This window comes from Amyelois transitella, chromosome 13 (genome assembly GCF_032362555.1).
Source record: "Amyelois transitella isolate CPQ chromosome 13, ilAmyTran1.1, whole genome shotgun sequence".
Lineage (NCBI taxonomy): Eukaryota > Metazoa > Arthropoda > Insecta > Lepidoptera > Pyralidae > Amyelois > Amyelois transitella.
In genome coordinates, this window is record NC_083516.1 from 4,460,181 (window position 1) to 4,476,032 (window position 15,852).

General features: G+C 35.1%; 3 protein-coding genes across 5 annotated transcripts in view; 2 read left to right on the forward strand and 1 right to left on the reverse strand.

The window, feature by feature from the left end:
* Nucleotides 1–4,303, forward strand: part of LOC106137977 (G protein-coupled receptor kinase 1) — a 35,663-nt gene extending 31,360 nt beyond the window's left edge. For all 3 annotated transcript variants that reach the window (XM_060947158.1, XM_060947159.1, XM_060947160.1), the window contains exons 14-16: nucleotides 50–218; nucleotides 572–816; nucleotides 1,112–4,303. In XM_060947158.1, the coding sequence (XP_060803141.1) occupies nucleotides 50–218; nucleotides 572–816; nucleotides 1,112–1,312 (615 nt within the window). In that variant the 3' untranslated portion in view covers nucleotides 1,313–4,303. The remainder of the gene's footprint in view (nucleotides 1–49; nucleotides 219–571; nucleotides 817–1,111) is intronic.
* Nucleotides 4,304–4,644: 341 nt separating this feature from the next.
* LOC106137978 (lysophospholipid acyltransferase 7) lies at nucleotides 4,645–8,232 on the forward strand. Its single transcript, XM_013338942.2, has 7 exons — nucleotides 4,645–4,853; nucleotides 5,172–5,452; nucleotides 6,211–6,362; nucleotides 6,560–6,768; nucleotides 7,251–7,436; nucleotides 7,690–7,822; nucleotides 7,956–8,232. The coding sequence occupies exons 1-7, from the start codon at nucleotides 4,645–4,647 to the stop codon at nucleotides 8,145–8,147; spliced, it is 1,362 nt and encodes a 453-aa protein (XP_013194396.2). The 3' UTR covers nucleotides 8,148–8,232.
* A 106-nt stretch (nucleotides 8,233–8,338) lies between these two features.
* On the reverse strand, nucleotides 8,339–13,790 carry LOC106137979 (pyridoxal kinase). The gene is made up of 5 exons (XM_060947297.1): nucleotides 13,639–13,790; nucleotides 13,409–13,532; nucleotides 11,097–11,340; nucleotides 9,918–10,184; nucleotides 8,339–9,640 (listed from the first exon to the last, which is right to left on the reverse strand). The coding sequence occupies exons 2-5, from the start codon at nucleotides 13,496–13,498 to the stop codon at nucleotides 9,345–9,347; spliced, it is 897 nt and encodes a 298-aa protein (XP_060803280.1). The 5' UTR covers nucleotides 13,499–13,532; nucleotides 13,639–13,790; the 3' UTR covers nucleotides 8,339–9,344.
* Nucleotides 13,791–15,852: the final 2,062 nt, after the last annotated feature.

The window sequence follows — 15,852 nt, forward strand, 5'->3', positions numbered from 1 at the left end:
ATTTTTTTAAAGTGAGACACTACAATGTAAAAAAATAACTGGTTTACAGTTGACAGAAGCAGATCAGATGCAATACAAAGACTTCCCGCTCGTCATATCCGAGCGCTGGCAGTCGGAGGTCGCGGAGACGGTGTTCGAGACCATCAACCAGGAGGCAGACAAGATGGAGCAGAAGAAGAAGGCCAAGCAGAAACAGAAGTTCGACGCCGATGAGAAAGGTGAACAATTTTCTCTAAGAGTTGCTTGGCAAGCACTCTTGACTGATCAAATCATTGATAAGTATGAAGTTTTTAATGGATTTTAAAATAATTCCTTTCGAGGATTTCCCCTTTCTGACTTCATTTCCTTATATTTTCTAACTTTTATTACAGCCTAAGCTGGTTTATTTCCTAAAATCGATAACGGAGACGTATGTCGGCATAGATATAAGGCCTATACACTGCACCTCCAAAATATATCTCCACTCTCTTTTTATTCATTATGCGTTTCCTTCGTGTCTGCCTGATCATAATAATGATATGTTTAACCATCAATTTTCATTTCCATTGACAAATATCATAATTAATTTCAGAATCGGACTGCATACTGCACGGCTACATCAAGAAACTAGGCGGGCCGTTCGCCAGCGCGTGGCAGACCCGTTACGCCAAACTATACCCCAACCGACTCGAATTACACCTAGAAAACAACACAAAGCCTGAAATGATACTATTGGACACAGTCGAGGAAGTATCATCCGATCTTGTCCCCGTTAAGAATGAACAGTGTATCGTGCTAAGGACGAGGCATGACACGAAAATCGTGTTGACTAATACTGTAAGTTTAGTAAATTATAGATGTTGAATAAGAGATAAGCAAAAACATTTGTCCACACAGAAATTTGATTAGCCATTAAACCTTACACAATTAACCATGGATGTAGTCTTTAAAAATATATGTTACTGTCTTTGTTCAAGTCACCTGTAATGTTTAATGGTGATTAATGTTATTTTGGCATTAACAAAATTGTACTTTAGTGGTAATTATGTCAGTTTAAATGTTGTGACTATTGGATTTGTATAATATGTCGTAATGAGTACTTTTGTTTGATGTTGCAATTCATTTATTTCAGGACGAAATCGGCCTCCGGGAGTGGGCAATATCATTGCGATCCGCTCATAAGTGCTCTCAGGAGCTCCTCGCTTCCATGGCGAAGAAGGCCGGCAAGATTTACGGCACGGACGGGGCCAAGGAGGGCGGCGCGGCGGCGGGGCTGCCCGCGCGCCCGCCCGCGCCGCCCGCGCCGCCGCGCGCGCCCAACGGGAACAACTAGCACGAGCTTCCCGCGCCCAACAAGGGCGCGAAGATGTTCCGCCGCTCCAAGAGCGCCGCGCAGCTCATCAAGTGAACGCGCAAGTGAACGTCGACATGCAGTGGCCGAAAGGCGCCAATCACTTTAGCCGACACGCACACGGATAATTTAAAGTGTTTTAAGTGCTTCAAAAATAAAGTACTCGAGTGATAATTGAATTCGCTTTGAGGGGCTAAAGGGCGCGAATCACCTTTCGTAATACGCAAACAGATAATAAGAAGAAAAAGTGTAAGTACTTGAGTGAAAATTAAATCGCGCCGGATCGGTTAAATGACAGTGGTTATGAAGCGCTTCAAAGTATGTTTACCAAGTGTAGACGCAACTGATTTTGAACATGAGTTTGTAAATTGCGGTTTAAATTCGATAAGCGAACAATTTATGACCGCCAGATATATATTAAGTAATGAAGTGCGCGCCTATTTTTGCTCATGGTACAACAAAACCAGGTATCCTATTTTGTTGATGTTTCAAATCTATAAAAAGTAGTATCCAATTTAGAACATGACTAACTAATTAAATCAATTTCTTAGCTTAACAAATCTCGTTGATTCAAATAAGATTTTAATTGATTAAAATCTTAACAAAAATACCTGGTAAGTAATGTCATGTTGCACCATGACGTAGCCAAAGTTTCCTAGGACCGGTCGCGTTTTGTTGCGCAATTAAAGCGATAGGATCGATCTTACGTATTCTAGTGATTTTCGATTGTGGACATGGTTTTGTAATTGTTTGCACCGATAGAATTTTGTAATTATTATTGTAATCTGGATGTTGTATTTAACTCCGTAGAAGGTATTGTAAATTTAATGACTCAATTGAGTAGATAAGCATAGCAACTACCTATATATGTGTTTGTGCGATAGATCAAATCAAAATATAAAATAAAATACAAAAATTGTAACTGACGTCGAAATTGGTAAAAATAATATTAGACAATTTTGACAAAAATTGAATTGTTTGTTGTGCGTATTATAATAGAAGCTTCGACTTAATCGATTTATATTGTAATTAGAATTCTAGCACCTTGGTGACACAGCCGATTATTGCACACAGATTATATTTACATTAGTTTTGTTTTATGTTGTATCTGGTGGCTCTCTTGTGCAATCGCGTATGTTAAAAATAAAATAGTTCCTTTTTATAAAGTAATGGAACAAATTATAACATTATTTATTATTAAATGGTACTTAATTATAAGTTTCACTTTTTATGTTCCGAACCAATTATGCGCAATAACCTTTATCGTTATACATATATATAATATAAGAAAAAAAAATAGAGACCGATATGAGTAGATCTAATGAAATCTCTTTTCATATTATATTTAGAGGCAATACTTTTCTAACAACATTTAGGTGTGGTGAATTAATATAACAATAGATGTAAAGGCAATATTTAGAGAAATTTTAAAGCATGTTTAATGTCAGATGAATTTATGTCGGAATTTTTAATTTGGATATTTATTCCTAAACAGTTTATTGTGGCCTGGCCCAAATGACATTTTTGTATGTTGTGTATGTTTTATATGTAAAGCAATGCAACTTTATTTGAACGTAATCATTGTTTTGTCTGATGCAGATTTAGTTTTTCTTCTTTATGAAATGTTCCATTTGTTGCCATATTATAATAATAACAGTTTTATATTATATCATCAATTAACTATTTGTATTTTATTCAAGTGAGCGTGAGCGTTGCAAGTCGAGATAGTAAATAACTAAGCAATAATAAAACTCATGAATGCGATGATGTAACAGCTAATGCTGTTGAGATGGGAATATTTCTGTAATATACTTTAATATTTAGATATCTTGAGACCTTTGACGTAGTATAGTGCAACGCAGTAGCTCTTAGATAATGTATATAATATGGAAATCGGGTGATCACCGTAAGTATGTGTAATAAAGCCTAGATTAGTGATGTAAAGGCGTAGCTTCTATGATCGAAGTGAGGTATGAATTTAAGTTATATGAGTTATGTTTTATTATGATAAATATTTATTTACAGATGCCTAGGAGTTATGATTGAATTTAAATATCACTTTATTATATGCCTGGATTTATTGGTATACTATCACGTTTCTATACCAAGTGTCAAGATACTTGTCAATAGAGTTTATTGACCTTTATTTATATTTATAGCTAAACTTCTTAGTACTTCCGTTTCAGTTGAACTAAGTTTAGTGCAGTGTAATGAATAAATTTAAAGGTCTTTGTGCGTTTTTGACATGCTACTTACTCTTGGTATACTATTAGATGCTAGTCAATTGAATTTTACTGCAATGGAGTCATTGTTATAATGGAATAAATTAAAAAAATAATGTAATAGTTTGAGCAGTATTATAGGTTAGTTATTTGTTTCTTGATAAAATCATTCTGTCTAATGTGATATATCTTGTAAAGATTTCTTAGACGCGTCCGAAGCGTTAGTGCGTTTCTCTATTCAAGGGAACAAAATTTTGCTTGTGTACTTAGTATTCTTTTGCCTACTGATATTCCAAGTTTTTCTACTTATGTTTATCGTAGTTGCTGTAGACAATGAACGTATATTGATTCATTATTAACAGTTATAAATTTTCTATAAAGCCTATATAAAAATCACTTTGTCGCCGATTAACTGGATAAGCATTTGAAAATGTTTTTGTACGCGAAAACGGCCAAAGTAGCGATGTTCAACATTCCGGTAAGTATGCCAAATTAGCTTACTATAGAAAATAATCGTAATGCATTTAAGAAGATTTTATTTATTTACTTAATATCCGTTCACATAATATAATAAGCACAGTACTGTATTCAGGGTTCTTTTTTTATTTTATTTAAGATTGCTTAATAGGCTAAATTATAGGAGTTTCGCACACCAGGCTAGATCTGCATCAGACAATGTTACGTACCTCTGTTAGTGAATATTTTTATTGTGAACCTACATTATATGTGTAGTAAATTGTTTATTTAATCATTCAATTGTTTTAATTTCAAATCATAAAACTGTTGATGTTTTATGCCTTCGACTTGGATGAAATTACATCAATAAACAAGGCTAACGAAAGTCACTGACCGGCATGCTTTTGGCCTTCACTATGCTCTCGTGGAGATATTATCAGAAAGATTTTCCCAACCCTCTTACCTCCCTATCTTTGTGCTAAATTTCTTCAAAATTGATTACGTACAAACCTTTTTGATGCTTCCTCTCACAATGACAATCAATGGCACGATGTCATCAATATATAGTTGTAAGTAATATCACCAATAACAAATGCATTATTTTTACTCCATTATCAAAATTAGGAAATTTAAAAGATGATTAACGATATAATTTTCGTATTATCAATATTCACATGCATTTCTCTGGGAAGTTATTACAGAAAAATCGAGGACTTGGAGACGAAACGAAACTATGGGGCGGGACTTGGAATTCTCACGGCTTGTCTGATTTGCGGGTACCAAATTTACCATTCAGTGTTAATTGTCTGGGGAAACGTTATTATTATTAAATGCGGTGATAAACGGTAAGCTACTCTTTGTTTTAAGACAAGGTTTAAGGCTTTTGAGTAATTTCTTCTTTGTGGTTGATTGAAACCTTGCTACTGCTTTCTTGATGATGAGGAAACAGCACATTAAAGAAACTAAAAGTGACCTGCATAATCTAAGCTCCTCTAAAGATTGCAAAGGTAAACCGGCGTCGCTAGGTGTAAAACCGTGATCCGATTCGACGAATCTGTCTCTTCTCCAGGGAGGATGACTTTATAATGGCCGTAATGCAAAATTTACTGCCGCTGGCGGCAAGCTATTCCTATTTAAAATTAAAAATGTTTTTCTTATTCTAGTTATGTACATCAACTGAGCTTGGCTTACACATGGACATATCTCTTCTACTTGTACTACAATGTTGTGACAACGCAATACGTGCTATGGCTAAACCAGGCTATGGCTCTTAAGCTGGTCGGTTTAGCTTTCGAAGTCAACCACCATGATAAAGCGACCAATCCTAACCGGCAAACTTTATCAAGCGCTAAGTTATCCGTGGGGGATAATGAAGTGATTACATCGGAGCCAACTGCTATTGATATTATAACGTATACTTTCTTTTTCATCGGAATTCATAAAGGTAAGGAATAGGAAAGTCAAGTCGACTTAGCCCAGCGAATTATTTCCCCGACGACTTTGCATTGCGACGGCTAGCACCGGTAATCGGACTTAAGTCCTTTAAGGTTCTCCTTTAAGATAAAGTCCTGCCTTAAATTATAATACATACATATGGTCACATCTATATCCCTTGCGGGGTAGACAGAGCCAACGAGTCTTGAAAACACTGAAAGGCCACGTTCAGCTATTTTTCTAAATGATAGAATTGAGATTCAAATAGTGACAGGTTGCTAATCCATTGCCTAAAAAAGAATCCCAAATTTGTATCCCTTAGTCGCCTTTTACGACATCCATGGGAAAGAGACGATGGAGTGATCCTATTCTTTTTTGTATTGGTGCCAGGAACCACACGGCACAAACATTAAAATGATTAAAATATACGTAATAACGAGTATCACAACTAAGCTAAACACAAAGTCATGAAACAGGCCTTAATGATAGATAGAAATTCGACAAAGTCCTCTGTTTCTGAAGATAAGTGGAAGTATTTACCTATCCAATAACAGAAGAACAGTGATGTTTTGTGTTCAATAATATCTAATGGTACAGGCTTAGGATCATATTTTACCCTCGGTACAGGCTACCGAATGACAAAGACAAAAACTACCGACTAACTTGGCCTACCAGAACCTCTATTACCCCTCAACATAGGTACCAAAATACAAATAGATACAGCTGCTATGACAATTTTTTAAATAGGTATATCTTTTTTTAACCAAGGTCCGTACTACAGATGGAAAACATTCGAAGCTCATTTCAATCAACCTTTTGCTACATTGGGCGATTGCAGGGTTATAACTTTACAGAAACTGAAGAAGGCAGGCTTGTGTGCTTTGGGATACATATTATTAAGTTTGAGATATTCTCCCCAAGTAAGTGCTTAAACAAATAATCTAGCCTAGGTATATAAAATAATTGAATTGGTATTATTTAGTGCTGAAATCGCCCCTAGCGTGTTTTTTGTTTAAATTGATAATCATCATATCCATAAACTGTAGGTACTACCTACATTTACGACGACATGGGCCTACTTTAGTGCCAAAACTTATTGATTTTCAAACATTTTCAGATTTACGACGACAGCAGTTTTTATAGAAATCACAACACGGACTATCGCTTCGTATACAACATTCCGCTCCTAGCGATGTTCTTCTTCTATAGTCAGATGCTCATGGCTCTTTGTACGGCAGTGTGCACGGAGGCCGGCTTTGGGATTTATCCGGCCAGGTGTACGCCTCTACCCGGACATGGTCCTTCGGAGCATCCGAGTTTTCTCAAGTTAGATTCCTTTTATATATAATTACTAGCAATCCGCCCCGGCTTCGCACGGGTGCAAAATTATAAATGTTATTATAAAAACCTTCCTCTTGAATCACTCTACCTGTTACAAAAAACCGCATCAAAATCCGTTGCGTAATTTTAAAGATTTAAGCATACAGACAAACAGACTAAACTAGCGACTTTGTTTTATACTATGTAGTGATAAGGCATACACCTGAAAGTGGCCTTCGAGTCATTGGATAAGGTTGGCTTAGTATACCCCGTGGAGAATAAATATTCTATACTATAACATATGTAAGTAGATAAATTAAGCGGACCCCATGCTCCGACACAGAGCGGGCAATTGCAAACACGCTAACATTACAGAAAGAGAGGGATATTAGATTCCTTTGAACTCTTTTCCAGTTGTAGAGATTAGGTAAAATAATAAATCAAAACATGGAGATATTAGTCACTATCACATATTATTTTAATTTTAGCATCGCAACCCCGGAAATGGCATTGGCTGAAGAATATAATTTTGGAATGCTCAAATGTTTTGAGAACAACAAATTACTGTTGGGTCCTAGGATGAAAGATACTTTGCGAAGTTGGGAAATGCCTACAATTTATTGGTTCTGGTTTTATGTGTACAAAAACATAACGAAAACCAATAAGGAAATAAGGTAAGTATAATCAATTGGTTGTTTTCTCTGATCCTTTAAAAACATAAAAAGAATAATAAAGCAAAAATAGATAAGCAATTATTTTTGGAATTCCTACGGAGCAAGCCATGAAAAAGAGCTTAATTGAAAAGTAAATGAGACATGATCATTTTTTATGCTTTTTCATACAATATTGTATTGTGCAGTAAGTAACTCTATTCACTAAAATTTAAGGATGTCTTGATAGATATATTGTTTCTACCATTATTTTTAGGAGCGCTTGTTCATACCTTCTGTGGACGTTGTGGTGCGGGCCTGACCTACAGCATTTCATCTTGTCAGCCACGCTTTGGGTCTATGTTAATTTGGAGCAAGAATACAATGGTCTTTTCAATACTGGAGGGCAGGTAATAAAACATGCATACATTTACCAGGTAGGTACCCTTTATAGGGTAAACAGAGCCAACATCATTAAAGACATGGTGTGGTGTTGTTGTGGTTGTTGACTTCGAAAATATTAATTCAGCTTATCTCTTCAAGATGAAACGCCTGCCCTGGGAGGTGGGATTCTCGATCATGCGCCTGCTGTGCATCATCTACCTATTTCCTTGCCTCGTAATCACGGACACGACTGTCTTCCTCAAATATTACAACTCTATATACTGGATATACCACTGGTTCCTGCTTGGTTCCATTGTATTCGCTATTATTTTGCATAAAATGATCCGTTGATTTTTATATATTTTTAACTTTTGGAACTATAAACTTTTTTTTCTATAATATTGCTCGTTTTTATTTTAACTTCATTGTGCTTGTGCTTTTGTACGTACAAGTACCCGAACCGGATGTAGCGAAGTAAGCAACTTTTACACTGTTGCTTTTAAAGGTGTGCATAAAACTTAGCGGAGTAAAAGTGCAAAAGCTTAACATCAAAATATTTATTTTCCTTAACTTAAAAAGATAGTAAAATAAAAAAAATCAACAAAGTGTAAAATTTAAATCATTAACATTCAATATTGAACAATTCAATGCATATAGCTTATTTCTAATGATTATGTTACCTCGCTATAGATTTTAATTTTATCACAGATAAAATTAAATGGAAGTTAATGTTTATTGGTCAAATAAAATATCATACCTATAATAATCTTTGTATAACAGCTATATTTTTATAATGCGCACTGGCTGACAAAATCTATAAATGGAATAGATAGCCAAGTTATTACCCTAATATAAATATACATCTTCACTTTGACTATTTTTTAATGCATTCACGTTTAATAAACATTATTAGCTTAAAATTTTTCTTACAATGTTTGAAATGAGGATTTTTAGAACGGTCGACCGAACTAATGTGTTATAACTATAACAAATCATCGACGATCGAAGACGACGATGTGCATTGTATTTGTATAATTAACTACCTAAACCTATTTTTTATGTCAAATATACTGTCAATAAACCTTTATGGAAATCTAATTAAACAATAAGTTTGAATTGATATTGGATGGCACATATATTTACCAACATTATTTAACTTCATACGATTAATACATGATTATACATTACAGTTTTATTAGTACTTATTGTCTTTTGATTATTGTCTGGTCAGAACATTTAACATATTTTAACTTATGTCTAAATTGCCCATTTATTTGTCACATTTTTATATACTAAGCATACAAAAAGTTATGTACGCAAACATTTTCAAATTTATATTGCACATGACATAAAAAAAGCAGTTTGCGCTTGCGCATTAAGTATGTGTGTGTAACACAGGACACAAGTATATGTGTTCAGATAAAAATATCTAATGGTACTTGTATAATTATTTTAAGCAAATCATCTTACCAGTCAGAGTAACGGAGATAGCACTAGTAACATTTTCTTGTAATGCATTCGAATTTAGGCGTTAATAACACTACTATACTAAGAGGTAATTTCTACAGCATTGATTTTCACAATAGGATTTACAATGACATTCTTGTTCTGTATCAATCTGAGTTCCCTAAGAGCTGGGGGAAGGGTTCCTGTGGGCTGAATTTGCCTGGCTGTATTAAACGTGTCTGTGACAATACTTTGCATGGTCGCAATCGTCTTTTCTAAGGTTGATTTGACGTCGTTGTTAGTTTTGTGCCACCAAGCCAGGAATAATGCAGCAAAAAGGTCACCTGTGCCAGTAAATGTGGACTCCACTTTTGGTATTTCAATTTTGTAGCAGGATTCTGGAATATAACAATAACTAGCAGTTGATTTTTATGTTTGGGGACAGCGTGATAGTGATACTTTGCTTTGATTGGCTACTTGCCTGTACATTATTTTTGTAACTTTTTGTAAATTCTGTACTTTTTTGAACATATAGTCACGTCTTTATCCCTTGCGAGGAAGACAAAGCCAACAGTCTTGAAAAGATTGAAATGCCACGTTCAGCTTTATGGCTTAAGATGGAATTGAACAGAACCTATTTCCAATACAGAATTATTAAATCAAGCCAAATCTTACCAGGCGTGCTTGCCAGTCCAATCATCGTACTGCCATTTCCCAACTCGGTACTAGACAAAACGACAGTCTTCACTCCCTTCTCATGGAACGCCTTGGTGACCTTCAGTGCGTCCTCCACACTTTTCATCTTGAGACCTGTCAGCAGTTCTGCCTCAAACTGGTTAGGAGTGATTATGTCTGCCAGGGGAACTATTATATCTCTGTACACTGGTAATATGTCCTCTGGCACGTACATTCTGCCGTCATCTCCCATCACTGGGTCACACACTGTAAATTAAAAAGATAAAAAATATATAGGGAATGACGTCAATACCAGAAATTCGGTCACAAGTGGACCCATCGTTTCTTGGTCATATACTGGCATGTTATACCACGGGTTTTTATCAAGAGGAGTGGTGAGGTAGAAAACGGGACTAACGGTAGGAGGATGATGAACTGCAAAAGATTTGATGCCAACCTTAAACAATACAGTATGAAAATAATAATGTGAGCCTTATTATCACAATAATATACTTTAATTTTAAGCCTAGTCTCCTTTATCATTGCTTCATAAAATCAAGTTTTGTCGAAGCGAGCACATTGTGCAAGAATGTCACAAATATCAAATGTTTAATAATATTTGTTCAGCTTTATCAAATAATTACAGTTTATCACTCAAGGAAATTGTCAGAGATCTTTAGCGAAACAATCACATGTTTATCTAAATAGATAGACATACAAGAACTTATCAATGTTTCTGATTTCATGCTAATAATACTTGCGCTATTTATCATAAGTAAGTTTAAATTGAAATAGATATGTTTGCTGTAACCAATTTTCTTACTTTCGGTACTGTACTTCTTCAGTACTTTTAGACTATAAACTATTATGTCTGATTATTCCCAATACTTCCCTTTAGCACTATCCCCAAAGTGACAACTGGGACTACCTGGGGCTGCCAGAGGTGAGACAATATAATTAGGACCAATATCAGGAGGAAGGAGAGTAAGAGTCATAGGAACGAGACATATTAGTTTCTAAGTGTTGCACATTATGGTAAGAAATTCAATGGGCAAAAAATTTAAACTTTTTATCTTGACTAGACTGAATGGCCATGTTCAGCTGTATGGCTGTGATTATGATATTGAAATTCAAATAGTGACAGGTTGTTAGCCCATTACTTAAATTTAACACACTTACCATAAACAAGATTGGGATTTTTCAACCTCAATTTTTTTATTATTTCAGCAACTTGTTTCATAGAGTCTGCTGATCTTGAGTAGCCAGTTAGGAAGTGTGTGTAGAAGTGGACATCATTGGCAATCAGACCTTCCACTATCTCCTCCATTTCTTCATTTTTGAGAACAGTACCCTTAATGGTTTTGTAGCCAGTGTGTGTTGAGAATTGTACAGTATTTATAGAGTCTACTTCAAAACCTAAAACCTGAAATTAAGAATTAATATAAAATACAATTTTCAATTAACCATGACTACACCAATATGTTAGGTACATTATTTATTAACATTGTGTTGTAGGCTGCACAAATTTCATATTCATGCTACCTATATTAGAAGAGATAGACCTATATTAATTATATATACATTTTAAAATATTTTTTATATTGATGCAAAATGATAACTTGTATTATTATGTGCATAGCAACTATTTATTGGAGTCTTGCTTGAGGCTTGATAACAAAAGATTGACTTATCAAGTTGTTTTTGATAAAATAGTAGGTACCTACATTGATTAGTTTTATTTAAAATAAGGAAGAGTCTGTCATCAATGTTTATATGAATTACCAGGGAGCTAGCATAGCATGCAATAAACTATCTCTGTTTCGCTTCTTATTAGATAATAACGCGCGTGCTATACTAGCTCCACAGAAGAATAAAATAGTAAAAAAAACAATTATGATTTTTCAGTAAAAAGAAAATAATCTATACTTAATAGGTAAAAATACACATAGTAATATTGTGCTGTGGGTTTGCTAATGCAAACACAAATATAGTTTAAACATCAAAAAGACATATGGGCTATAATTACATTTGAGTGAAGCAGTTGATGGAAGCTACTATTACATAGTTCTAATAAAAAAATGAAGACTTTTGGCCTTGGTTTATAAATTAAAATAAACAAGTTGTTTGGCTCCAATGATTACAGCAATGGCCATGACACAATCTTGTGATGAAAAATAATTCACAAAACTGCAGAAGTTATTAAATAAAAACATAATATTTATGTTATTGTTTATGTGTACATTAATTTTGTAAGTAGGAATGAGATACTAAAAAGTCACATAATTAAATTTAATTCTTCTTTATTAATTTAAATTTAATTCTACTAAATACTATTAATATTGTAAAATTATGACTAGGTAGGTATCTACTTATCATAATTCAATTTAAAAACAATCTTTTAATTATACAAAAATAAAACTACGTAGATAAATGACAAAGTCTGATTGTTTGTCTATCCAGGTAAAACTCTTGAAACGGGCCACCGCCGGAGAGGGGTGGTGAGGGGGGAGGGGGTAACACCTCCCCTCCCGTGACCCCCCCTTGCCGGAAGCCTATAGTTTTTTTTTTACGAATTTTTAAAGTTTTCATATAAAAAGTGTGCTAAAGGTCATTAACCGCCAGATGGGCAAGGGGGGGAAAAGTAAGAAGGGATGAAAGGGGTGAAGGTGAGTTAAACCTAACCTAACCTATACGTACTTACTATTATTCTTTTTTACTCAGTTTGAACGCTCTGCTCGCTTCGCTCGCTCCGCTTTGGTGGTTTACACCAACTTAACCTAAACTAACCAAACCGAGTTTGATTTGTCACCAATTTGTTTCTTTTCATTGCGGCCCCCCTGCACCCCCTGCTGTCCGTTTACCGACAGCTACTTTCGAAGTCAGTAAATAAGATGACAGTAGCACATAAGCAAAACGGCAGATTGCGTTCTGTTCATAGTTAGTGTCTTTTTTGTTTTTACTTTTAAGCAAAGTTTTTGACTATATTTTTAGTGCTAAAATATATTAATTAATGTATTGTACATGTTTAATGGACAAACTAATTATTTAATACTAAATTAACACAGTTTACAATGACAAACCGAAAATATTGGGTTGTTTAGTGCAATTTTTAAGATTTTCAAAAATTCATATAAAAAAAGGGGGGGCTTCCGGCAAAAAAAAATACTTGGGGGGGGGGGGGGTCATACAAACCCTCCCCCACCCTCCCCACCCCCTCCTCAACCTCTCTGGCGGTGGCCCGTTTTAAGAGTTAAGCCTCTATCCATCAACTACTGAAAAGAAACTAAAATATGTTGACATAAAATTTTCATGTATGAACTTATTAATAATGAGAAAGATGATATGGGGCGTCACAAATGCTGGTTATTGTTATAAAAATAATATTTGAAGACATTAATTTTATGTCTCTATAACTGTAAAAAAGAAGTGTTATCATGTTCATTATGTATGAATTCCTGATCCTGATTTTAAAAAGATACCTTAGTTCATACCTGAAGAGGAAATACTGCACTTTTGTTGCCTACATAGCCATGTACTACATGACTTTGAATTGAAAGAACTCTAGGACTTGGTTGACTCATTTTCCTTTAAATTTGTACAGTAAGCTGCGTAAACCTGTAAAAACTTCAAATTCTAATTTCTGAACAAGAGAGGTAAAATAGTAGTAATAAGATGTGATGATAATACAAATTACTGGTAAGTAAATCTTAATTTAAAATACCTTTATGTGCGAAGTTAAATATATATAATTGCCAAGTCGGTGAGCTGTTATTTTCAAAGCTAAGGCGAACGAAAACTAAATGAATTCGATATATTTAATCAGCCTTGCTATGTATGGCCTTGAGAAGATGGCATGGCTAGGTAATGGATCTTCGTTATCATTTTGACAGTGACATGACTCAAGAAAAATGTAAAATGCCTAAGAACTTTGTCGTTCGAAATCAATATCTAGTCCAATTTGTTGCATTACAGAATTCAATAAGTTTAGGCAACGGTTATATAAATAATGTTTATATAACCACAGACATGTAAATAAAGAGGTGTACAATAAGTGAAAGTTTCTCGAAATCGGGAGAGATAAATAATCTTATGTTATAAAAAGGAATAAACTTAAACAATTAACCATATCGATTTTGAACGAATACATAATGTTTGTGATCTAAGGTCATGATGATCTAAGTTTGTTATGAAGTAATTTAAAGGTAGGTAGTAGAAACACCGTAATTAAAATTAGTTTGTAGTACTTCTTATTTTGCGTTCAATAAGACGCTGTGTCACCGTGTTAATAAGTTTTTTTTTTAAACATGATACTTGACGCGTCAATACAATGCAGTTTTGGATACCTACGATAATAGACCCGTTTTTCCCCCAAAGGGTAAAAAACGGATATTTAGGTTTCAGCCGAAGCTTGAACCACCGTTGAGATAACGCCTTCTCAATTCGTGTCAATCTACCCTCTTTTCGCTGCGTTTTTCTCCTTCCATCGCAGTTTTGTTTCGTGTTGTCTCTTTCTAACATTTACAGGGCAGCGCTCGGCTGGGTGTTCGTCAGTTTGCTAACCTACCTAAAGCCGGCAAGGCCTTAGGTGGTGGTTCAAGCTTCGGCTGAAACCTAAATATCCGTTTTTTACCCTTTGGGGGAAAAACGGGTCTATTTAGGTGTTCGAGCCTTCGCTTGAACCACCGTTGAGACGTGTTTACCATCTGCCGGCGTTGCCCTAAGCGTACTGTGAGGTAATTAAGATACACTTAAACAAAAATAAAAATAAAAAAGAATGCGTATGTTACCATCTGTCTATATTATTCGAACACAAAACAAACTTAAATTTTGATTTGATTATGATCATATAACAATAATTATTATTTTCCCAAAATAAAATAAAATAAAATAAAAATTAACCATAATACCGTAATAAGTGATTATTTTGCGACTTCAGTAAATTATTTTAATTATGTTGTTATAGGTGAGAAAGAATCAATTAAAGTATTATTGACCACACGTAAACGTCCTGGAATCTCTTTAAAGTAATGATTTAGGAAAGTATTCCTACTTCGCCAATTGCCTCTCTTTAATACTTCTTCGATATTGAATCGGTTACTGGTCCAAATGTCTGAGGCTACTGCAGCTCGGAAGCTACCTGCAGATGCGTCTATCCTGGCTTCCTTAAATACAGTTCTGATCCATCCTGCTATAATAGAGCGTGTTGCGCCTTTCACAGTGCCCCGTGTCGTGATGAACAAGTTATAGACATTTCCCGTTCTTCGTCGTGATTGTGACACTTCTATTAGTTTTCTAACCCAAAAGACCAGGTCCAAGTTTTTATCCTGTCGCGTCGCAGCGCCTAAGCTCTTTATCAACCATCCTGACTGCTGGTAGGTTGTTGAGTCCGTCTTAGATCCAAAGCTTGGATGGAATAAAATTCCTTCATCAGTATCTTCGAAAGCATCTTCTTTAATACTAAGAAGCGTTAGGTCGTGAACCCTGCGACCTGAGGCCAAAAGCAAGAGTGTGGAAGTATGTCTAGATACGGAGAAGAGATTATTTTCGTCGAAAGAATAATTTTTTAGGAAGTTCAACAGGTCGTCTATTTTCCACGATAAAGGTTTCTTTATAGGTGGCCTTTGAGCAAATATTCCTTTCAATGCATGCCTAACGAGCGGATGGGAGCTTAGATTATTAGATTCGTTCGGGTTCGAAAATGTGACTATTACCGACTTATGCAAGGCAACCGTTCTGGCAGCTAGCTTCTCTTCTGTAAAAAGATGACACAAATATTTGGCTAGGTGTGGAGGACTTGGATTATCTATAGAGATATTTTGCAAAGTTGCCCATTTTCTCCATTTTGACCATGCTGGTCTGTATGTTTTCAGCGTTGAGGGTCTCCATGATTTTTCCAAAACTTGTACCTCGTTTTCATTCCAATTTTCTAATTGAC

Coding starts and splice junctions, on each gene's coding strand:
- LOC106137978 (XM_013338942.2), top strand. CDS start 4,645: ATGATTAACGATATAATTTTCGTATTATCAATATTCACATGCATTTCT. Junction 4,854..5,171: donor ATTAAATGCGGTGATAAACG/GTAAGCTACTCT, acceptor TTCTTATTCTAG/TTATGTACATCAACTGAGCT. Junction 7,823..7,955: donor TTTTCAATACTGGAGGGCAG/GTAATAAAACAT, acceptor TATCTCTTCAAG/ATGAAACGCCTGCCCTGGGA.
- LOC106137979 (XM_060947297.1), bottom strand. CDS start 13,498: ATGAGTCAACCAAGTCCTAGAGTTCTTTCAATTCAAAGTCATGTAGTA. Junction 11,341..13,408: donor GTGCAGTATTTCCTCTTCAG/GTATGAACTAAG, acceptor TCTTAATTTCAG/GTTTTAGGTTTTGAAGTAGA. Junction 10,185..11,096: donor AAATCCCAATCTTGTTTATG/GTAAGTGTGTTA, acceptor TTTAATTTACAG/TGTGTGACCCAGTGATGGGA.